Source organism: Symphalangus syndactylus, chromosome X, assembly GCF_028878055.3.
Source record: "Symphalangus syndactylus isolate Jambi chromosome X, NHGRI_mSymSyn1-v2.1_pri, whole genome shotgun sequence".
In the NCBI taxonomy this organism is placed as follows: Eukaryota; Metazoa; Chordata; class Mammalia; order Primates; family Hylobatidae; genus Symphalangus; species Symphalangus syndactylus.
This window is the reverse complement of record NC_072447.2, coordinates 156,730,283-156,751,970: the sequence shown is the minus strand read 5'-3', so window position 1 is coordinate 156,751,970 and position 21,688 is coordinate 156,730,283. Positions and strand designations below refer to the sequence as shown.

General features: G+C 54.6%; 2 protein-coding genes across 11 annotated transcripts; one reads left to right on the top strand and one right to left on the bottom strand.

Annotated features, from left to right (window-relative positions):
* Window positions 1–953: 953 nt before the first annotated feature.
* TAFAZZIN (tafazzin, phospholipid-lysophospholipid transacylase) lies at window positions 954–11,225 on the bottom strand. 8 transcript variants are annotated; one of them, XR_010119702.1, is made up of 11 exons: window positions 10,811–10,951; window positions 10,549–10,677; window positions 9,532–9,577; window positions 9,217–9,302; window positions 3,049–3,129; window positions 2,926–2,967; window positions 2,578–2,640; window positions 2,408–2,460; window positions 1,931–2,008; window positions 1,377–1,776; window positions 954–1,271 (listed from the first exon to the last, which is right to left on the bottom strand). XR_010119702.1 is itself a non-coding variant. In XM_055268853.2 (11 exons), the coding sequence occupies exons 1-11, from the start codon at window positions 10,917–10,919 to the stop codon at window positions 1,675–1,677; spliced, it is 879 nt and encodes a 292-aa protein (XP_055124828.1). In that variant the 5' UTR covers window positions 10,920–10,951; the 3' UTR covers window positions 954–1,674. The 8 variants fall into 8 exon arrangements, 6 of the variants coding, with proteins under 6 accessions (XP_055124828.1, XP_055124826.1, XP_055124829.1 ...); XM_055268853.2 differs by adding an exon at window positions 8,278–8,367 and having other exon boundaries at window positions 954–1,776; XR_010119703.1 differs by lacking the exon at window positions 2,926–2,967.
* On the top strand, window positions 10,601–21,624 carry DNASE1L1 (deoxyribonuclease 1 like 1). 3 transcript variants are annotated; one of them, XM_055268850.2, is made up of 10 exons: window positions 10,601–10,872; window positions 13,391–13,644; window positions 13,926–14,010; window positions 17,407–17,628; window positions 17,979–18,067; window positions 18,148–18,234; window positions 19,748–19,848; window positions 19,989–20,101; window positions 20,180–20,428; window positions 20,529–21,624. In XM_055268850.2, exons 4-10 carry the CDS (start codon window positions 17,494–17,496, stop codon window positions 20,661–20,663), a joined length of 909 nt encoding a protein of 302 aa, XP_055124825.1. In that variant the 5' UTR covers window positions 10,601–10,872; window positions 13,391–13,644; window positions 13,926–14,010; window positions 17,407–17,493; the 3' UTR covers window positions 20,664–21,624. The 3 variants fall into 3 exon arrangements, with proteins under 3 accessions (XP_055124825.1, XP_055124824.1, XP_063491132.1); XM_055268849.2 differs by having other exon boundaries at window positions 10,628–11,083; XM_063635062.1 differs by having other exon boundaries at window positions 10,634–10,717.
* Window positions 21,625–21,688: the final 64 nt, after the last annotated feature.

The following is a 21,688-nucleotide window of genomic DNA, read 5'->3' as shown; positions in this document are numbered from 1 at the left end:
TTTTGTATATTTAGTAGAGACGGGGTTTCTCCATGTTGGTCAGGCTGGTCTCGAACTCCCGACCTCAGGTGATCCGCCCGCCTCGGCCTCCCAAAGTGTTGGGATTACAGGCGTGAGCCACTGCGACTGGCCTAATTTTTGTATTTTAGTAGAGATGGGGTTTCACCATGTTGGCCAGGTTGGTCTCGAACTCCTGACTTCAAATGATCTGCCCACCTTAGCTTCCTAAAGTGTTGGGATTACAGGCGTGAGCCATGGTGCCCAGCTGCTTTTATCTATATTTAATTACAAGTGTTTGTTTTTTCCCAGGTAATTTTTTTCCCTTTTTGGTCATTTTTTTAAAAAACCTTTTATTTTGAAATAATTAAGCACCAACACTGCTGAAAGACCTGGTTGTCTGAATCTTCTCTTGTTGCTGGATCATCTTTGGTGGTTCTATCTTTTCTTTCTTTCCACGTTTCTGTTATAGTATTTTTAATACTGTGTCTACGCCACCACCCTGGATTTGCCTTTGCTCCCACCCAGGACCCCCAGCTCCATCTGGGCAACGCCAGTCCCACCTCCTGATCGCAGCGTGCACTGCTCACGGCTGGCTACTTGCCGGGCTATTCAGAGCTCCTCTCCCACCTATGATGCAGCCCAGGTAGGATCCAATTGATTCTCCACACTTGGGGCTCTCTGAAGTGTGGCCCCAATCTACCTGGCTAGCTTTGGGTTTTGAAGCAAGTTCATTAGCCTCACTCCACCTCCTTGGCAAAATGAGGAGATTAATCCCTATTTCTGCAATGTTGTTACAGGGATTACAGACAATAACTGAAGCCTTAAGTGACTGGTGCAGAAGAGGCTGATGCCCATCTGCTCAAGTGTGCTGCATGTGCCCCGGGCACTAAGGGTTCAGGCTTTCTGTCCAGCAGTCACTTCCCATTTCCACCCCTACAGAGAGGCCAGAGGCATTTTACAACAAGCCAACACATATGCTTTATGGTTCTGTCTCAAAAACATGAAAACCCAGGCCCTAGGACTCAAGTGATGTTGAGAGGCAGAAAGGATGGAGAAGTCGTTGGCCCCAGCATGGGGGCAAGCAGCCAGACCTCAGGCCCTCACTCTAGGCTCCACGTGGCTGGGCTTGACTTCTGGCCAAGGGCTGCTCTTCCCGCCTGCGGCCCACCTGAGGCCAGACCTTGCCCGAGGAAAGGGCCTGTGGCAGGGGGAAGCTCAGGCAGAAGGAAGACGTGGCCAATGGCCATCCCTGAGGAGGTCGTGAGCAGCTCCTGGTTTGGCAAGGGCGGTGGGTAGAAGCCAGGCCGAGGAGTCTTAGGGTCCCCTCTCCACAGCTCTGGTGGGCCCCCTGCTCCCCTAGCCAACTGGTTGCTCACCTGCCTTCTATGCTCCCTCCTGATGCCAGCCCCTGGGAGAGAACGTCTGAAGGCAAGAAGGAAAGAAGGCCCTGCCTAAGCTTCTTCCTCCCTGCTTGGCCAAGTGGGAGAAGCAGCTGAGGTCCTTCGTTTAACTGAGGAAGCACGGAGGAGCTGGAATGCCTACCGGCTCGGAGAGGGCACTTGAGAGGGTCTATGAACAAATCTGTCTAAAAGCCACATTTGAGCTAAAAGCATTAGTCCATCCCTCAGCCCCAGCTCTGTGCAGGCCAAGAATCCAGAAGGCAGCAAGCAAGGCCTATCTCCCAGGCTGGAGGTGGTTGTGGAGCTGCTCTGCCTGGGTCTTCAGACGCTGGAATTCCTCTTGAATGAAGTCCGTCAGGGCTTTCCGCATCTCCACCTGAGGGAAAGGACCAGGGATGGCCTGCACCCCTCGGGAAGCTTGGCCAAGGTGCCCTGGGAGGGTGACAGGACGGAGAGGGTGGAGGCACCCTGCTGGCAGCCAGCAGCAGGGGGTCCAGGGACAGCTACGGGGGACCCAGGAGGAAACTCACAGCTGACTTGTTCTCCGCCCGGAGCCGCTCGAGTACAGGCAGGGCACTGAAGGGCTTCCCGATCAGCACGGTGATTTTCTGTGGGGTGGCCGCCAAGAGTGATGACGAGCAGGAGGAGGGCCCACAGCCCCAGCCCAAGCAACCCGGGAGCCAGAAGCTAAGCCCCGGCTCTGCTGTGCCACACACTCCCCAGGGGCCACTCTTCCTCTAAAACGAGGTCCTGGTCCTGGGTCCTGTGCTGTAGATGACCTGTCCTGTCCTGACCCCACAGCCCACCTCTGTCCCAGCCTGACTTCCTCTGCTCTCATTTTAATGTCTCGGTGCCAGGAAGCCCCTCTATGTTCCACTCGGTCCCCTGCTGTAGCCTCACGCTGAGCTCCTCCTGCAGCTGGCCTCCATAGTGCTGAGTGGGAGACACGGGGCAGACGGCAGACAGGCAGACAGACAGCCAGCCAAAGGTCAGCAGTCCCTACCCACCTGTCCAAAGCGGGGGAAGTAGGGCGGACTGTTAGGAAGGACGTCATTCATTCCTGCAACACAGTGGACAGAAGGCCAGACGTGGGGTGGAGCAGGGCAGCCTGGGACCAGAGGGAGTCCCAGGCCCCCCACCCCAGATGCCATCTCTCTGTCCCCGTCCCCAGGCTCACCGACATGCCACAGGGGCAGGATGATGGGGTTGAGATGACACTCGGCAATCAGGCGCCCGATTCCTGCCCGGTGGCGAGGTAGAAATGTTAGCATAAGCTGGGCCCTGAGCCAAGCTTCTGTGCCAGCCTCTGGCCAGTGCCACCCCCGACATCCTCCAGTTCAATTCAGCTCCCTTGGGCAAGCCCCTGCGAGAGGCAGGCCCTAGTCTCAGCACCTGTCCCCTTCCTGGCGCTACAACACGCCCATCTACCCCCATACAACCCAGCCCGAGGGGGCGGGAGCCAGGGGCCCACAGGGCCATCTCTGGGCGGGGAGGATGGCTGTGGCCAGAGACCAGCAGCCCTTACCCCACTTGAAACGCAGGAATTCGGAACTCATGTTCACTTTCCCTGGTGAGAGAGCACAGAGGCGAGGCTTGGGAGCCCATCCCGCTCATACTGGGGGGGCTCGACCCAGTCAGCCCTGCTGACCTTCTGGGAAGATATGCACCCAGTCCCCATGGTTGAGCTTCTCCAAAATGAAGTCCATCCCCTTCTGGTAGACGCCATCTCCTGCAAGGAAAAGGCCTCTCCCCATCAGTAACCATTCTCGGGGGCATACCCTCAACACTCTCCAAACCTCAATGAAACAGGCCCTTCTCCCTGGGGCCCATGCATTGGGGACTATCCCCCTCAGTCCCTGCTTGCTGGGAAAGCCCCAGCAGATTAGGGACTTCCCATCCCCCACTGTGCCATCCACATAGACGCCCTCCAATGACCGTCTCCAGGGCCTGCATGGCACTTGGGCACGCTGTGGGGCTTCCTTCCTGATATCTTCTAAGCCCCTAAGTGCCAGGCAGCATCAGCTCAAGTCATCTCCTACCGAGATTCTGACCTGGCAATTCCTCCATCTACCTATGAACCCCGTCTTCAGTGGCTCACCAGCCACATACTCCTGCACACTCTCAAAGATCCCCAGGTCAGCGCACCACCTGCCCTCCCTCCCCAGCCAGGCCCTGGCTGCCAGCCGACTGCTCTCGGAGCCTCATGCGTTCCTTTCTCTTTGAAGGTGCCACTCCTGGGGTGATCCTACCATATGCCAGCTGCTAGAGAAACCAAGTGCATTTGTGATTTCCAACCTCGCTTAGGCCCCAGATTCTGGGCAACAACCCTTTGCTGGGGTCTCAGCCGCTTGTCACAGCCGCTCCTCACAGGGCACCCGCCTGAGGCCTCAGCCTCCACCATTCCTCCCTCCTGCTGACCCCTTCTTCTCAGGGCACCCCGGGAAACTAGACCCTCCCTTATACGGAGGCCTCTTGGGAAAGGGAGAACATTCATTTGAACACACATCAAGAGCTTGGGAAAAACTCAAACTTGCTAGACTGAAAAACAGTGGAGTCAAACTGCTCCTGGTCTAGCAACTTTCCACATTGGAGATAACCCTGAGACCATGACACTGCACCCAAGAGAAGGAAATGCAAACCTCCTTCCTTCTGAAGCCAATGTTGGCTGTTGCGTGCTGGCTGGAAGCCTGGGGACGCTTGGAGACAGTAAGTACACAGTAAGGATCTCATCAACCTTGGTGATGGAAAAGTAATCATGTGGCAGACAAAACAGGAAAGAGGTGGACAGGTTGAAGGAATGGGGTATAGCAGATATCCTCATCTTATAAAGTGGAGAGTAAAGAAGCCCTATCACAGAGCGAGAGACAGACATTGGGAATACCTCTGGCAATGAACTTTGTTCTCTGCAAGGCCGATTCTTTGAAAGTTGCTAGTTAGGGATCCAGGAATCTCAACCCAACCCAAACAGTGCCCTGACCCAGCAGCCCACTCGGGCGAGAGGGAGGGGGCAATGACCCACTGGAGTTTTCTCAGGGCATGGGAAAAGCAGCAGTTTCCCTACTTGGGATGCAGCATGTGTAATAGTACAGGGGAGTCTTCATAGGTCCTGGCCCCTTCTCTACTAAAACCCACTGATACAACCTATCCATTGAGCTTGAAACTGGAATTTAAAAAATCATAATAATATGCTTTTGGAGCAAGACTTCATCATTTGTAGCTTTTGCAAATGCTCCTACTGCTCACTTGTGTCACTTGTGTCAAATCACTTCGATACTTAAATACCATATTAAAGTCTACGCTTGGGGAAAAAGGGAATTTTTTGGAACATAGAAGCCAAGTGTGCCAAATACTGCCTTTGTCTTAATGACATATTATTAGTTCTTTTTTTTTTTTTTTTTTTTTGAGACGGAGTCTTGCTCTGTCGCCCAGGCTGGAGTGCAGTGGCGCAGTCTCGGCTCACTGCAAGCTCCGCCTCCCGGGTTCACGCCATTCTCCTGCCTCAGCCTCTCCGAGTAGCTGGGACTACAGGCGCCCGCCACCGCGCCCGGCTTATTTTTTTTTTATACATTTAGTAGAGACAGGGTTTCACCATGGTCTCGATCTCCTGACCTCGTGATCCGCCCGCCTCGGCCTCCCAAAGTGCTGGGATTACAAGCGTGAGCCACCGCGCCCGGCCAACATATTATTAGTTCTTTGCTGAAGGAACTGAGAGGCAGGGACGAGGGGTGAATGAGCAGAGTCCCCATCTTTCAGAGCAGGTTGGGATAAACGATGCCATGGTCATTTGCCAAGACACTGTGGCCTCTGCTTGTTCCTTTACAGAGACAGAAGTAGCCTCCAAAAGCAGCAGAAAGAGAAACCGCTCCAGGGGGCTGCTTCTGAGGAGTGGGGCTAGGGAGGTGAGGGGCGGGCACTGCAGCTTTCCATTAAAAGCCCCTCTTTGTTATTTGTTGTTACTTTATTGGGTTTTACCACATTCTACTTTGACCAGCTAGAAATAACAAACCCCTCCTTGACCTCTAATATCCTTTGGTTACTCTTCCTTCTGTCTCTTTTTCCTCCCAACTGCACCCCTGGGAGGAGTTGCCGCCCCTGCGGTCTCCATTCCCCGCCAACTGCAGCACCACCAGCCCTCGGGCTACAATAATCTGGCTCTGGCAGCTGTCACTCCATGGAAACGCTTCTCCAGCATCACCTGCTGCTTCCATGGTGCCACAGGCGCCTGGTTTGCTTTTCTCTCTGGCCATGGCTCCCTGCCATCTTGGTGGCTTCTCTCTCCCTCTGTGCCATCCTGGGCCTCTGCCCTCTCTCTGAAGACTCTCACTCTGCATTCGTGACTTTGTGGTTTTTGTGGTTGAATTCCCAGTATCTTTATTCCTGATAATTCTTTTTTTTTTTTTTTTTTTGAGACAGAGTCTTGCTTTGTCGCCCATGCTGGAGTGCATTGGCGCATTCTCAGCTCACTGCAAGCTCCGTCTCCCAGGTTCATGCCACTCTCCTGCCTCAGCCTCCCGAATAGCTGGGACTACAGGTGCCTGCCACCACGCCCAGCTAATTTTTTATATGTTTAGTAGAGATGGAGTTTCACCATGTTAGCCAGGATGGTCTCGATCTCCTGACCTCGTGATCTGCCTGCTTCGGCCTCCCAAAGTGTTGGGATGACAGGCGTGAGCCACCACGCCCAGCCCCCTGATCATTCTTCTAAGTTCCAGGACTGCACACCCCACTGCCTCTGGGACTGCTCTCCTTCCACAGGTGAGGGGCTCCTCAGATGCAGCACGAGCAAAACAGGACTCACCCTCTCCCCTCCCAGCCCCCTCACTGCTTTCCCTTTGCACCCTTCTCCCTGTGGCTCAGCTCCAACACCTGTTGTCATCTTTGAGTTCTCTTCCTCACCCCACCTACACTTCATCTATCAACAAGTCCAGAGTACATCCCAAAGAAGTCCCCTTCTCCGTGACACTTGGAGGCCCAGCCACAATCATCTGCTGCTGGAGCTACTGTCCCCACGTCCGGCTAATTTTTATATTTTTAGTAGAGACGGGGTTTCACCATGGTGGGCGTCCACCTGGCCGTGCTGCAGCCACATTGCAACTAGAATGGTATCTCTCTTTTGTTTTTGAGACGGAGTCTTGCTCTGTCGCCCAGGCTGGAGTGCAGTGGCGCGATCTCGGCTCACTGCAACCTCCGCCTCCCGAGTTCAAATGATTCTCCTGCCTCAGCCTCCTGAGTAGCTGTGATTATGGGCCTGTGTCACCACGCCCGGCTAATTTTTATATTTTTAGTAGAGACGGGGTTTCACCATGTTGGTCAGGCTGGTCTCAAACTCCTGACCTCAGGTGAACCACCCGCCTCGGCCCTGCAAAGTACTGGGATTACAGGCGTGAGCCACCGTGCCCGGCAGATGCTATCTCTTAACCACAGACACAAGCATGTCACCACTTGGATGAGAGAGCACAGTCAAGTACAAAAATCTTTTTTTTTTTTTTTTTTTTTGAGACCAGGTCTCACTCTGTGGCCCAGGCTGGAATGCAGTGGCAGGATCTCAGCTCACTGCAGCCTCCACCTCCTGGGTTCAAGTGATTCTCCCACCCCAGCCTCCCGAGTAGCTGAGATTACAGGCGTACGCCACCATATCCAGCTAATTTTTGTATTTTTAGTACAGACAGGGTTTCACCACATTAGCCAAGCTGGTCTCAAACTCCTGACCTCAGGTGATCCACCCACCTCAGCCTCCCAAAGCACTGGGATTACAGGCGTGAGCCACCCCGCCTGGCTATCTAATCTATGTAATCAATCTATCTATCTAATCTATCTATCTACCTATCTATCATCTATCTATCTATCTATGTACCTACCTACTTATCTACCTACCTACCTATCTATCTACCTATCTACCTATCTATCTACCTATGTATCTATCTATACCTGGGGTCTCACTATATTGCTCAGGCTGGCCTCAAATTCCTGGGCTGGGTTGGGCACAATGGCTCATGCCTGTAATCTCAGCACTTTGAGAGGCTGAGGTGGGAGGATCACTTGAGTCTAGGAGTTCAAGACCAGCCCTGGCAATGTAGTAAGACCCCAACTCTACAAAAAAAAAAAAAAAAAAAGAATTAGCTGGGCACACTCCTTAGTCCCAGCTGCTCAGGAGGCTGAGGTGAGAGGATCGCTTGAACCCAGGAAACAGAAGCTGCAGTTAGCCATCATCACGCCACGGCACTCCAGCCTGGACAACAGAAACAGACATTGTCTCAAGGAAAAAAAAAAAAATCAAGGGCTCAAGTGATCCTCCCACCTCAGCCTCCTGAGGAGCTGGGACTGCAGGCATGCATCAGTGCAGCCAGCTAGAATTCAAAATTCTTTTTTTTTTTTGAGACGGAGTCTCGGTCTGTCACCCAGGCTGGAGTGCAGTGGCACGATCTCGGCTCGCTGCAAGCTCCACCTCCTGGGTTCACGCCATTCTCCTGCCTCAGCCTCCCTAGTAGCTGGGACTACAGGCGCCCGCCACCACGCCCGGCTAATTTTTTTGTATTTTTAGTAGAGACGGGGTTTCACCGTGTTAGCCAGGATGGTCTCGATCTCCTGACCTCGTGATCCGCTGGCCTCAGCCTCCCAAAGTGCTGGGATTACAGGCGTGAGCCACCGTGCCCAGCCAAAATCCAAAATTCTTAATAGGATTATTCTAGAACCTTCATATTCTACATACAACTTATATTTTCTACCTTTCTTTTGTTTAAAACATTTTTATTTTTAAAGAGACAGGGTCTTACTATGTTGCCCAGGCTGGTCTCAAACTCCTGGGCTTGAGTGATCCTCCCACCTTGACCTCACAAAGTGCTGGGACGACAAGTGTGAACCGCTGTGCCTGGCCTACCTTTCTCTCTTCTTTTTCCAGCACCTGGCATGTGCCTGCCTGTGTCTAGAACACCTTTCCCCTCATTCTCTGCTTGGAAAAATTCTGCTCCTGCAGAGGAAGGAGCAATGTGGATTCGAATCCTGGCTTTGCCACTTCCTACCCCATGACCTTGGGCCAGCAGCTTAATCTCTGTGATCCTCCCTGTCTGTAGAATAGGGATCAAAATGGCCCCATCCCCTGGGGTTCTCACCCCACAAGCCTGTTTGTTCTCCTAGAAGCAAAACCCTCTGGCCTGCGGGTACATGCTACTGCCACCATGGACCAACGACAATGCACTGTTCTCAATGAGTCTCTTACTGACATCCCTAAGAGAAGAGGGTGTGTAGGCCGGGCGCGGTGGCTCACGCTTGTAATCCCAGCACTTTGGGAGGCCGAGGCGGGCGGATCACGAGGTCAGGAGATCGAGACCATCCTGGCTAACACGGTGAAACCCCGTCTCTACTAAAAATACAAAAAAAAAATTAGCCGGGCGTGGTGGCGGGCGCCTGTAGTCCCAGCTACTCCGAGAGGCTGAGGCAGGAGAATGGCGTGAACCCGGGAGGCGGAGCTTGCAGTGAGCCGAGATTGCGCCACTGCACTCCAGCCTGGGCGACAGAGCGAGACTCCGTCTCAAAAAAAAAAAAAAAGAGAAGAGGGTGTGGATAATGCCTCCTTGAATTCTAATGCCAAGGCTCCAGGTCCACACGATCCCTGGGCAGTTGCAGGGAGTTGAGGGCTCTCCAAGGAGCCATCCCTCCTCCCGCAGCCTCTGCCCCCTCTGCTGGCATGTGATTGAGCTGGGCCTCATGTTGGCTCCCGGGCTGCCTACCCCCATAGGTCCCTCCAAAACAGAGACACTGGCCACCAGCTTTCCTGCCCCAGAAGTGCCTGCCTGCACTCGCTGGAGGAGCAGCTCACCTCGGCACACAGGCACACACTTGCCCAAGCTGAAGAAGTGGGAGTGTAGCTCCTTGGTGAAGCAGATGTCTGCAGCTGCAGGGGTCCTGAGCAGGGACAGATGCAATTAGTCCTGCCCCCTGCACCCCGCTCCACCACCCTGCCCCCATCATCAGCATGCAGAAGGGAGGCACAGGGGAGGGCCTGCGGGGCCCCACCCCATGCCCTGCCTGGACTGCTGGACGCCACCTCCTGGGCAGAGCAGGAGGAGGGCAAATCTGGGCAGAGGCAGGTGGGGCCGGCCCGGCCCACTTCGAGGGGCCCATTCCTCCTCACCAACGCATCAACTTCAGGTTCCAGATGTGGCGGAGTTTCAGGATCCCTAGAGGACAGGAAAGGTTTCATGCTCCAACTTCCCATATCCCCAGGAAGTACCCTTCCTTCATCCCATTTCAGGGAATGAGGGACAGCAGCACTACCATTTCCCTACAGCCCAAAGTGGCATCTTTCAGACCCTTAGGCCAGACCGTTCCGTTCTCCCTGGCTCCTCCCTCTCCCCCACCCTCCACATCTTACTCATCAGGGCGCCTGGACCGCCTACCTCCCCAATATACTTGCACAATGCCCATTCTTCTATACTTCTCCCTGTACTGTCACTGCAACCACCCCAGTCTAGGCTAGTGGATGGCTCCAAGGCCCCCTTCCTGGCCTCCCCAGATCCACCTGTGACATCTATAGGCCTTTCTCTACCCAGCAGCCAGGGTGAGCTCTGAAGGACTCCAGTGTGGCCAGGTGGCTCTCCATGAGCTCTAGGACAGTCTAACCCCTCTGTTCAGGAGTGGAAGCCCCGGGCACCCCTCCACCCAGCCATCTGGTTACCGGAGCCAAGCAACTTCCTGTGAAGTCAGCAGAGCAGGAACCTCTAGGTGTGGCAACCAGGCTCCCAAATAGGGCTGAAGGGTACCCGCCCAGCCAGCGGCAAACCTGAAGCCAGGACACTGGGCTTCCAGTCCCTGGCCCAGAACTTCCTCACAGGATATCCTATGTTCAACCCCCAAATTTTTCCCAACACTGTGGGGCCCTGGATGGTTTAGAGAACAGAGGGTTCTGGAGGCCTGACGTTAAAGGAGCTGTAAGATCTGCCCTGTGGCCGTTCTTTGGTCCTGCTCCATGCCCGAGGCCCTCTCCAAATCATGCTCCCTCAGGGATGCTGCAGGAGCCACAAATCACACCCGGAAACCGGAGTGCCAGAGCTCCATGAGAAGGCAGCGAGAAGGGGTTTGTTCTGACGAGGCTGGGCCCGTCCCGAATCCTCGCCTTTCCTCCCCCTGCCCAGCACACTGGCCCGGGTACCCCAGAGATGAGGGTCGTCCATGCAGGACTGGTGATTGGACACGGTGATGAGGGGCGTGGCCGGGCCTCGGTTCTCGATGAGCTCGTACAGCACCTCCTTGTTGTGCACGGTCAAGTGGTTCATGTACTCTGGCGGGGAGGGAGAGGTCAGGCGCTCAGGGCTCGCCCGGTAGGTCGGCGCCGCGGCGTCCCCCACCCTAAGTCCCACCTCCGGCCGGGCATGGGTACCCGGGGGGGCCTGCCTCGGCCTGGGCCCACTCACTGGTCCAGAAGCAGCTGTAGGTGCCCACCAAGCCCATGACGACGCTGCTGGCTAGGGTCCAGGTGAGCGGCGGCACCGCGGGGAACGGCCACTTCACGTGCAGGGGCATCCCCACCTGGCCCGCGGCCGGCGCTCCCAGCGCCCCGGGCCGACCTGTGGGACGCCTCTAGCTCTGCGACCTCGACCGCTCGAGACACTGGCCCCAGACTGGCCCGCGCACGGACGGACGGGAGGCGCGGCGCAACAGGGGACTGGACCAAGGTCCCTTCGCAGGTCAGGCTGGAGCCGCGCCCGGCCCCGCTCTCTCGTCACTGAGGAGCGATCGCCGGGGTCACAGGCCGTGGGCGCGCTGCGGAACGGGAGGAAACGGGAAGGCGGGCGCTGGCGCCCCGGCCCGGCGCAACCGCCGGAAAGCGAGCCTGCGCCGGTGCCCGACCCCACCGACTGTCGCAAAGCGCTCCCGGGCCGCTTGACGGCAGCGAGGCCAGCCCCAGGGCGGCGGGAAGTGGCCGTCACCCCGTGGGGCTCCCGCTTCCCGGCAGCCTCCTGCGCTCACCTTTTGTCTCTCTAGTGTTTCTGTTTTTTGTTTGACGCAGGGTCCAGCCAGACCCAGGCTGGAGTGCAGTGCTGGGATCACGGCTCACTGCAGCCTCGATCTCCCAGACTCAAGCGATTCTCCTGCCTCAGCCTCCCAAGTAGCTGGGACCACAGGCGCCCGCCATCACACTCTGATCCACCCGCCTCGGCCTCCCAAAGTGTTGGGATTACAGCCGAGAGCCACCCCGCCCAGCCACATATGCAATTTTACATAGTTACAGTACTACATGATACTATGTATATGTAGCAATATATAATCTACTGTATGGCAAAATATACAATAGATACAGCAATATATACAAACATTGTGTATTATATGTAATACAAGAAACAGGCCGGGCGCGGTGGCTCACGCTTGTAATCCCAGCACTTTGGGAGGCCGAGGCGGGCGGATCACGAGGTCAGGAGATCGAGACCATGGTGAAACCCCGTCTCTACTAAAAAATACAAAAAATTAGCCGGGCATGGTGGCGGGCGCCTGTAGTCCCAGCTACTCGGAGAGGCTGAGGCAGGAGAATGGCGTGAACCCGGGAGGCGGAGCTTGCAGTGAGCCGTGATTGCGCCACTGCACTCCAGCCTGGGCGACAGAGCGAGACTCCGTCTCAAAAAAAAAAAAAAAAAGAAACAGTATTTTATACCATCTGATACAGTCACAATGTCAGCTACTACCTCTAGTTCTGAAACATATTCATGACCCGGAAAGAAAGCCCCCTATGCATTAAGCAGCCAGTTTTTTATTTTTATTTTATATTTATTTATTATTTGTTATTTTTTTAGGAGTCTCACTCTGTCGCCAGACTGGAGTGCAGTGGCACAATCTCGGCTTGCTGCAACCTCCGCCTCCCGAGTGCAAGCTATTCTCCTGCCTCAGTCTCCTGAGTAGCTGGGACTACAGGCGCAGGCCGCCGCGCCCGGCTAATTTTTTTTTTTTTTGTATTTTAGTAGAGATGGGGTTTCACCATGTTGCCCAGGTTGGTCTCGAACTCCTGAGCTCAGGCAGTCCACCCACCTCAGCCTCCCAAAGTGCTAGGATTACAGGCATGGGCCACTGCACCTGGCAGTTTTTTAGTTTTATTTATTTTTATTTTTGAGACAGTCTTGCTCTGTTGCCCAGGCTGGAGTACAGTGGTGAGATCTCAGCTCACTGCAACCTCTGCCTCCCAGGTTCAAGCGATTCTTCTGTCTCAGCCTCCTGAGTAGCTGGGATTACAGGCGCAAGCCACCACACCTGGCTAATTTTTGTATTTTTTAGTAGAAACTGGGTTTCTTCATGTTGGTCAGCCTGGTCTCGAACTCCCGGCCTCAGGTGATCCGCCCGCCTCTCCTCCCAAAGTGTGAGTCACCCCGCCCGGCCTGTTTTTTATTTTTAAACCATAATTTATTGATTTTTTTTTTTTTTTTTGAGATGGAGTCTCGCACTGTCGCCTGGGCTGGAGTGTGAGTGCAGTGGTGTGATCTTGGCTCACTGCAAGCTCCACCTTCCAGGTTCAAGCAATTCTCCTGCCTCAGCCTCCTGAGTAGCTGGGATTACAGGCGCCCACCACCACGCCTGGCTAATTTTTTGTATTTTTAGTAGAAACGGGTTTCATTATGTTGGCCAGGCTGGTCTTGAACGCGGTCTCGAACGCCTGACCTCGTAGCCACCCGCCTCAGCCTCCCAAAGTGCTGGGATTACAGGCATGAGCCACCACGCCCAGCCCATAATTTATTGATTTTTAAAAATTTGTCCAGCCTTCTATCACCACGTCGAATCCATTAGCTGCAGCCATCCCATGAGAAGCTGAGTGGATTCAGCCCCACCTCCTGCTCACAGACCCTGTCCGAGCACCTCAGTTATCCCAAAAGCGTCACTGCAGGACCCCCAGGACGTTGGACTGCCAGCTCGCGGGGTCTCCTCCTCTCTGGGGCAGATCCTCAGTCCTCCCTTGACTTAACGACTGAGGCCAGATCATGTGCGGACTGTCCCTCTCTTTTGGTCTCCAGAGCGCTTGCATCAAACACCCCTAACTCAGAAGTGTGCAGCCACACTGGAACTCAGAACCCAAGAACAGAGACAGAAGACTCATGCCCTTGGGGTGCCTGGTCTCGTGGCATTGGGCATGACTTCCAGCTCCTGCGCCTTCCCCAGCAGCTGCTGACTGGAGACCCAGACCGGGGGCTGAGCGACGGGCCCAGCGAGCGAAGCTCGGGGTCTCACTCAGGCACCAGCTCCTCCTTGCCCCAGGCCCTTGGCACAGGTAACTGCTCATTAAGGGACTGCTGCGGCCAGCTGGCCTGCCAGGCTTGAGTGACTCACAGGTCTGTCATGTCCCGCTGGCCGGGAAGGCGGGGTCTGGGTGGGAAGGTGGGCGGGCAGGTCAGCAGTTCCCAGGCCCTGCGCTCTCCCTCCTTGTTGGCGGTGGGGCAGAGACGGGGCGGGCCTGCCTGGTGGCAAGGGTGGGGCGTCCGGCCCAGCCAGGCCCTTCCTGGCCGGGTGGCTCAGGAACACAGCCTCTTCCTCTTTTTTTTCCCCTCCTAGCCCTATTCAGGCAGGAGCTGCTCTTCTGGGGTATCGCGATCCACTTAAGGATGAGGCAGACTTGGTGACAAGCTGGTCTGAGCAGGTATGGGAGCCCCCCTGGGGAGACGGAAGAAGGGAGGAAGTTGCCTTCTGCCTGGGGAGGGTTTGGGAGGGAGAAGGAAGCCTAGAGCTCCAACCAAGGCTGATGACAGCCAGGGTTTGGGGCTGAAGCCAGGAACCGTCGCTCTGTCTGGTTCTTACTGGTAGCCTTCATGGGGGTCCCTGATGCCAGAGCCTCCAAGGCTGCCTTGCCAGCCCAGGGCTGCCCACATGCCCACGTATATCCCAGAATAGGCACCAGGGCAGGGAACCCAAACTAGCATGAGTGACAGAGCAGGTGGTCAGGGAGAAACAGACATCAAACCCAGCCAGGAGAGAGACACCGCAACAGAGAGACAGAGAAGGGAAACCAGAGACAAGAGGGAAAGTGAGACAGAGACAGGCAGAGCCTCAGAGAGGCAGGAAGTGAGTCCAAAGGGAAGGTGGCAGGTTGATAGAGAAAAGCAGGCAGACAGAGCAGAAGAACTCAGGATGCGACAGCCACGTGGACAGGGTGTGGAGCAAGGGGCTGAGCCCTGCAAGGTCAGCTGAGTGTGAGACAAAGATAAACCGAGAGAGGGGGGCTCCAGCTGGTGAGATGAACAAGAAGGGCTCCCCAGTGGTGGCAGGGTTGCAATGGGGATGATTTGGCCATATCTGAGATCTTTTAAAATGCACACACCCTTCACTGCTGGGAGTTTATCTTAAAGAGAACATCTCACGAGTGGGGAGACAGAGATGAATGAAGGTGTTCCTGTAGTTGCTAATGGAGGCGAAAAGCACTGGGGTCTCTCGGAACAACATGGTGAAACCCCATCTCTCCAAACAAATTTAAAAAATTAGCTTGGTAGCTGGGCGCGGTGGCTCACACCTGTAATTCCAGCACTTTGGGAGGCTGAGGTGGGAGGATCACTTGAGGTCAGGAGTTCAAGACCAGCCTGGCCAATATGGTGAAACCCTGTCTCTACTAAAAGTACAGAAATTAGCTGGGCGTGGTGGCACGCACCTGTAATCCTAGCTACTCGGGAGGCTGAGGCAGGATAATCTCTTAAATCTGGGAGACAGTTGTAGTGAACTGAGATGGAGCCACTGCACTCCAGCCTGGGAGATAGAGTGAGACTCCATCTCAAAAAAAGAAAAAAAAAATTAGCTTGGTGTGGCAGCATGCACCTGTAGTCCCAGCTACTCGGAAGGCTGAGGTGAGAGCATCACTTGAGCCTGCAAGGTGGAGGTTGCGGTGAGCTGAGATCACATTACTGCCCTCCAGCCTGAGCAGCAGAATGAGACTATCAAAAAAAAAAAAAAAAAAAAAAAAGGTGGGCCGGGCGCAGTGGCTCACGCCTGTAGTCCCAACTACTCAGGAGGCTGAGGCAGGAGAATCACTTGAACCCAGAAGGCAGAGGTTGCAGTGAGCCAAGATCGCACCATTGCACTCCAGCCTGGTGACAGAGCAAGACTCCATCTCAAAAAAGAAAAAAAAGTAGACTAGGCCAGGCGCAGTGGCTCAGGCCTATAATATCCCAGCACTGGCCGGGCGTGGTGGCTCACACCTGTAATCCCAGCACTTTGGGAGGCCAAGGCCGGCTGATCACCTGAAGTCAGGAATTCGAGACCATCCTGGCCAAGATGGTGAAACCCTGTCTCTACTAAAAAATATAAAAATTAGCTGGGCGTGGTGGCAGGTGCCTGTAATCCCAGCTACTCGGGAGGCTGAGGCAGGGAGTTGCTTGAACCCAAGAGGCTGACGTTGCAGTAAGCCGAGATCACACCACTGCTCTCCAGTCTGGGCGACAGAGTGAGACTCTGTCTCAAAAAAAAAAAAAAAATCCCAGCACTTTGGGAGGCTGAGGTAGGAAGATCACTTGAGTCCAGGAGTTTGAGACCAGCCTGGGAAACATAGAATTCAGGAGGCTACAGTGAGCTGTGATGGCACCGTTGCACTCCAGTCTGGGCAACAGAGCAAGACTTTGTCTCAAATAAATAAACAATAAAAGAATAAATTCGACCGCTTGTGCACTGTTGGCGAGAATGTAAAATGGTGCAGTCACCATGGAGACCAATATGACAGTTCCTCAGAAAATTAAAAATAGAACTACCATATGATCCAGCAATTCCACTTCTGGGTATATACCCAAAAGAACTGAAAGTAGGGCCTGGGCACTGTGGCTCACGCCTGTAATCTCAGCACTTTGTTGAGAGGCCGAGGTGGACAGATCACGAGGTCAAGAGATGCATGAGGCTGGTGCACCAGGGCTCATTCCTGCAATCCCAGCACTTTAGGAGGCTGAGGCAGGAGAATCGCTTGAGCCCAGGAGTTCAAGACCAGCCTGGGCAACATAGTGAGACCTTGTCTCTATTTAAAAAAAAAAAAAAAAATAGGGCTTGTTGGCTCACGCCTGTAATCCCAGCACTTTGGGAGGCCAAGGTGGGCAGCTCACCTGAGGTCAGGAGTTCGAGACCAGCCTGACCAACATGGAGAAGCCCCGTCTCTACTAAAAATACAAAATTAGCTGGGCGTGGTGGAGCGTGCCTGTAGTCCAAGCTATTTGGGAGGCTGAGGCAAGAGAACCGCTTGAACCTGGGAGACAGAGGTTGCAGTAAGCGGAGATCGCACCATTACACTCCAGCCTGGGCAGCAAGAGCAAAACTCCGTCTCAAAACAAACAAACAAACAAACAAAAAACGGATGGATGAATGAATGAATGAACAAAATGTGGTCTACCCAGACGCCCAGACAATGGAATATGATTCAGCCATGAAAAGGAAAGAAATTCTACAGTCGGGCGCAGTGGCTCACGCCTGTAATGCCAGCATTTTGGGAAGCCGAGGCAGGCAGATCACGAGGTCAGGAGATTGAGACCATCCTGGCTAACATGGTGAAACCCCGTCTCTACTAAAAATACAAAAAATTAGCCAGGCGTGTGGCGGGCGCCTGTAGTCCCAGCTACTTGGGAGGCTGAGGCAGGAGAATGGTGTGAACCCAGGAGGCGGAGCTTGCAGTGAGCCGCGTTTGCACCACTGCACTCCAGCCTGGGCGACAGAGTGAGACTCCGTCTCAAAACAAAACAAAACAAAAGAAATTCTGACATATGCTCCAACATGAATGACCCTTGAGGACATTTTGCTCAGTGAAATGAGCCGGTCACAAAAAGACAAATACTGTAGGATTTCACTTTTTTTTGAGATGGAGTCTCATTGTCGCCCAGGCTGGAGTGCAGTGGTGCGATCTTGGCTTGATCTTGACAGAGCAAGACTCTGGCTCAAAAACAATTTTTTTTTTTGTTGAGACAGAGTCTCACTCTGTCACCCAGGCTGGAATGCAGTGGTATGATCTCGGGAGGTCACTGGGAGGCTGGTGCTGGGCAGCAGCTAGTGCAACTTTCTCTGTTCCATATTTCAGCACTCCCAGAGCCAGAACTGAGCCCAGTGAGAGCGCACCCTGGGGCAGCCTGGATTCCTGGGGGGTCCCCGGCAGCCACACGCAGCCATGCACTACCCAACTGCACTCCTCTTCCTCATCCTGGCCAGTGGGGCCCAGGCCTTTCGCATCTGCGCCTTCAATGCCCAGCGGCTGACGCTGGCCAAGGTGGCCAGGGAGCAGGTGATGGACACCTTAGTTCGGGTAAGTTCATCACTTCAGGGAAGCTGTGCCCCTGACCACCATGACCCAAAGCCCCCAGCCCTGCCTGACCAGGGGTATGTTCTAGAGAAGAGGGGACAGGAAGAGGTGTGGCACAGAGATGCAGTGCAGGCGCTTGCCTGCTGCTGGCCTCAGTCTCCTCCTCTGTGAAACAGGTGACATGTGGGTGGGATGAGTCTTCTCCTGGGTCCTTTCCAGTCCCACTGCTTTCTGTGGGCTGCAGCCAGCGAGCCTTAACACTCTTGGCCACAACAGTGCCAGTTCCCTGGGCCCACTGCCTCCTCTCAGGGCAGCTGGCACTGAGTCAGGCTGGCCTTCCTGGTGTCCCACAGATACTGGCTCGCTGTGACATCATGGTGCTGCAGGAGGTGGTGGACTCTTCTGGCAGCGCCATCCCCCTCCTGCTTCGAGAACTCAATCGGTGAGGAAGGCTCTGTGGGTCTAATCAGGGGCACACCCAGAGCCTTGAGGCCCTGACCCCGCCTCCCCTTTTCTTGGCAGATTTGATGGCTCTGGGCCCTACAGCACCCTGAGCAGCCCCCAGCTGGGGCGCAGCACCTACATGGAGACGTACGTGTACTTCTATCGGTGAGCACAGAGCTGGCAGCGCAGCAGGGTGGGGGGCGGTCCTGGCCCTACTGTGAGGTAGGCTCATTAGTCCCTGGGGCCACAGGCCCCCCATCCTGGGACAGCCTCACCTGCTTTGCATGCTTTCTCTTCTCAACACCTTTTATTCTGAGCTCTTCCCATCCTCAACCCCCGCTAGAGTGTCCATAGAGCAGGAGGCCTTCCTTCTGTAAGCAGAAATGTGGGGTCCCTCCTCCTCTCTCCTGTGGGAGCTGCTGGGGCTCAGGGTGTGGCTGGCCCCCTCTGTGAAAGTGTCCAGCAAGGGCTGCAGCTCCTGGGAAGAGGCTCCGTGGGGACCACTTATGGGCCTTGGGTAGACCCGATCTTCTAAGTCCCTGGGAGGACAGGCTGGCAGGGAGCCCTTTGGAGTCAGGATCCAGAGGGCAAGGGAGGCTGCAGGGAAGGAGAACTGATTCTCTATGTAAATAAAAGTATATGACATCTGGTATTTGCTCCAAAATTACTGGGTAGGCAGGGTACAGCGGCTCATGCCTGTAATCCCAACGCTTTGGGAGGCTGAAGCAGCAGGATCACTTGAACCCAGGAGTTCAAGGCTGCAGTGAGCTATGATTGTGCCACTGCACTCCAGCCTGGGCAACAGAGTGAGACCATGTCTCAAAAAAAAAAAAATGAATGACATCAAAGTGTCCAAATGTCAAAATGTACTAGACCCAGTCCGTGGAATATTATTCAGCCAGAAAGAGGAATGATGCACAGACGTGCCACAGCATACGGACGAACGCGGAAAACATTGATGAGCTGATTTCATTCATATGAAATATCCAGAATAGGCAAATGTACAAGATAGAGAACAGATTAATGGTTGCAGGGGCTGGGGGGAGGGGAGAATGGAGAGTAACTGGTAATGGATATTATGTTTTTATTAGGGGTAATGGATACCAATGTTTTAAAATTGATTGTAGCAATAGTTGCACAGCCTTATGAATGTACAAAAAAGCCGGGCGCGGTGGCTCAAGCCTGTAATCCCAGCACTTTGGGAGGCCGAGGCGGGTGGATCACGAGGTCAGGAGATCGAGACCATCCTGGCTAACACGGTGAAACCCTGTCTCTACTAAAAATACAAAAAATTAGCCGGGCGTGTTGGCGGGCGCCTGTAGTCCCAGCTCCTCGGGAGGCTGAGGCAGGAGAATGGCCTGAACCCGGGAGGCGGAGCTTGCAGTGAGCCGAGATCGCGCCACTGCACTCCAGCCTGGGTGACACAGCAAGACTCCGTCTCAAAAAAAAAAAAAAAAAAAAAAAAAATGTACAAAAAAAACCGTGTTGTATACTTGAAGCAGGTGAATTTTATGGCATATGAATTATGTCTGATTTTTTAAAGTTCTAGAGACAGGTTGGGAGGGCTGTGCCCAGATTGCCGCTGTTAGTGGAGGGCCCCTCCCTGAGCGCCGTTTGGCACTTGCAAGCCAAAATCAAAGACGTGGGGCCACTGCTGCCCATCCCTTGGTCCTCCCAGGTCACACAAAACACAGGTCCTGAGTTCCTACGTGTACAACGACGAGGATGATGTCTTTGCCCGGGAGCCATTTGTGGCCCAGTTCTCTTTGCCCAGCAATGGTAGGAAGGGAAGGGTGGGCTTGGTATGTGGGAGCAGAAGGGGAGTTCTGGCTGGCTCCACTGGGGGCTTCCTCACCCAGAGGGGCTAGGGGGAGAAGGTCCAGGAGTGGATGGCAGCCCTCAGTCCCTGGGCCTTGCAGTCCTTCCCAGCCTGGTGTTGGTGCCACTGCACACCACTCCTAAGGACGCAGAGAACGAGCTGAACGCCCTCCACGATGTGTTTCTGGAGGTCTCCCAGCACTGGCAGAGCAAGGTAGGCCTGGGCAGTTTGTACAGGAGGGACAAGGATAGGGCGGCCCAGTGGCCAGCCTGATGGCTGCTGTGTCTCTAGGATGTGATCCTGCTCGGGGACTTCAATGCTGACTGCGCTTCACTGACCAAAAAGCGCCTGGACAAGCTGGAGCTGCGGACCCAGCCAGGCTTCCACTGGGTGATTGCCGACGGGGAGGACACCACAGTGCGGGCCAGCACCCACTGCGCCTATGACCGCATCGTGCTGCACGGGGAGCGCTGCCGGAGTCTGCTGCACACTGCGGCCGCCTTTGACTTCCCCACGAGCTTCCAGCTCACCGAGGAGGAGGTGAAGGGATGGGGCTGACACGAGGAGGGAGGGCAGGAGCAGGGTCACAGGGAAGCCCCTCGGCCCCAGGCACTGACGCTGCCCCACCACCCATTCCCAGGCCCTCAACATCAGTGACCACTACCCCGTGGAGGTGGAGCTGAAGCTGAGCCAGGCGCACAGCGTCCAGCCTCTCAGCCTCACTGTTCTGTTGCTGCTGTCACTCCTGTCCCCTCAGCTGTGCCCTGTCGCCTGAGCGCCCCCCCTACCCCCCCAGGGCCTGCTGCCTTTTGGGACTTAAACCCCAGCCTCCCCCGTCCATCCAGCCCTGGGGCTGGGGGGGCTTCAACTACAGTTGCCCTGTGACTGCAGTCTGCCTCCACCTGCCTTTTGTTTGATTTGGCTCTTGTTCTTTGGTTGGGCTTGTGCCTAGATTAGGAGAGGAAGCCAGGGGCCCCAAGGCTGGACTCATGCCACCTGCCAGGTAGTGTAGTATCAGGAGTGGAGACAAAGTGGGCTCTGGGTTGGGGTAAGGGAAGGGAGGGCTCAGAAAGAGGAATCAAGATGTTGGATGACAAGAAGGAAAGTTACTGAGAACAAAAACCCAGATTGGTGAGATACGACACTTGTGCAGCAGATATGCCAATGGGCCATCTTTATTGTGGATTGGTAAGAATCACCAGGAAACCATTAAGCCCCAATAGCTACAAGGAGGGTGGTTAAGCCGCTACATCAAACTCCTTCCCTGAAACCAGCAAACACCGGGAAATATTTCGGCTCATTGTAATCCGGTGAACAATGCAGTCAGGCCTGTTATAACCGCTGAGCAGCCACGCTCGCACCTCCTGGGTGCTGTTGTCTTGTGTTGGCACAGGCTTCTGCATGCCTGGTAAAGTCCAGCCAAGGCTGGTCAAGGCATCTCCACACAGAAAATCTGCACCAGTTATGTAACCTAAAAAGCTGTGTGAACCCAGGTGCCCCGGGAAAGGGGCTGTAGGACACAGCAAAATGCCAGCAGCCTGCCGGACCCCTCCCTTCCATCCTCCTCTCCAAAGAACAGAGGGTCAGGAAAAACACTGGCTGGGATGCTAGAAGGGTCATGTGTTAACTATAATCACATTTATGGTTTGGAACCATCACCCCAAGGTAAAAAAAAATAAATAAAAGGTATTCCCAGGTATGTTTGGCAAAATAAAGGTAATTAAAAACCTAAGAAATGGCTGTAAATTGGGATTACAAAAATCCAGAGGCCTTTTGGGAGCCACAGGCTGAGGGCTGGGG

What these genes read in the sequence shown, in the direction of transcription:
- DNASE1L1 (XM_055268850.2), top strand. Translation starts at nt 17,494, where the DNA reads ATGCACTACCCAACTGCACTCCTCTTCCTCATCCTGGCCAGTGGGGCC. An exon ending in CCCAGCACTGGCAGAGCAAG is followed by an intron (nt 20,102 to 20,179) that starts GTAGGCCTGGGC and finishes CTGTGTCTCTAG; the next exon opens with GATGTGATCCTGCTCGGGGA. An exon ending in TCCAGCTCACCGAGGAGGAG is followed by an intron (nt 20,429 to 20,528) that starts GTGAAGGGATGG and finishes ACCCATTCCCAG; the next exon opens with GCCCTCAACATCAGTGACCA.
- TAFAZZIN (XM_055268851.2), bottom strand. Translation starts at nt 10,919, where the DNA reads ATGCCCCTGCACGTGAAGTGGCCGTTCCCCGCGGTGCCGCCGCTCACC. An exon ending in TGGAAAAAGAAGAGAGAAAG is followed by an intron (nt 3,130 to 8,277) that starts GTAGGCCAGGCA and finishes TTTTCCTTGCAG; the next exon opens with GAGATGGCGTCTACCAGAAG. An exon ending in ACTTCCCCCGCTTTGGACAG is followed by an intron (nt 2,009 to 2,407) that starts GTGGGTAGGGAC and finishes GCCACCCCACAG; the next exon opens with AAAATCACCGTGCTGATCGG.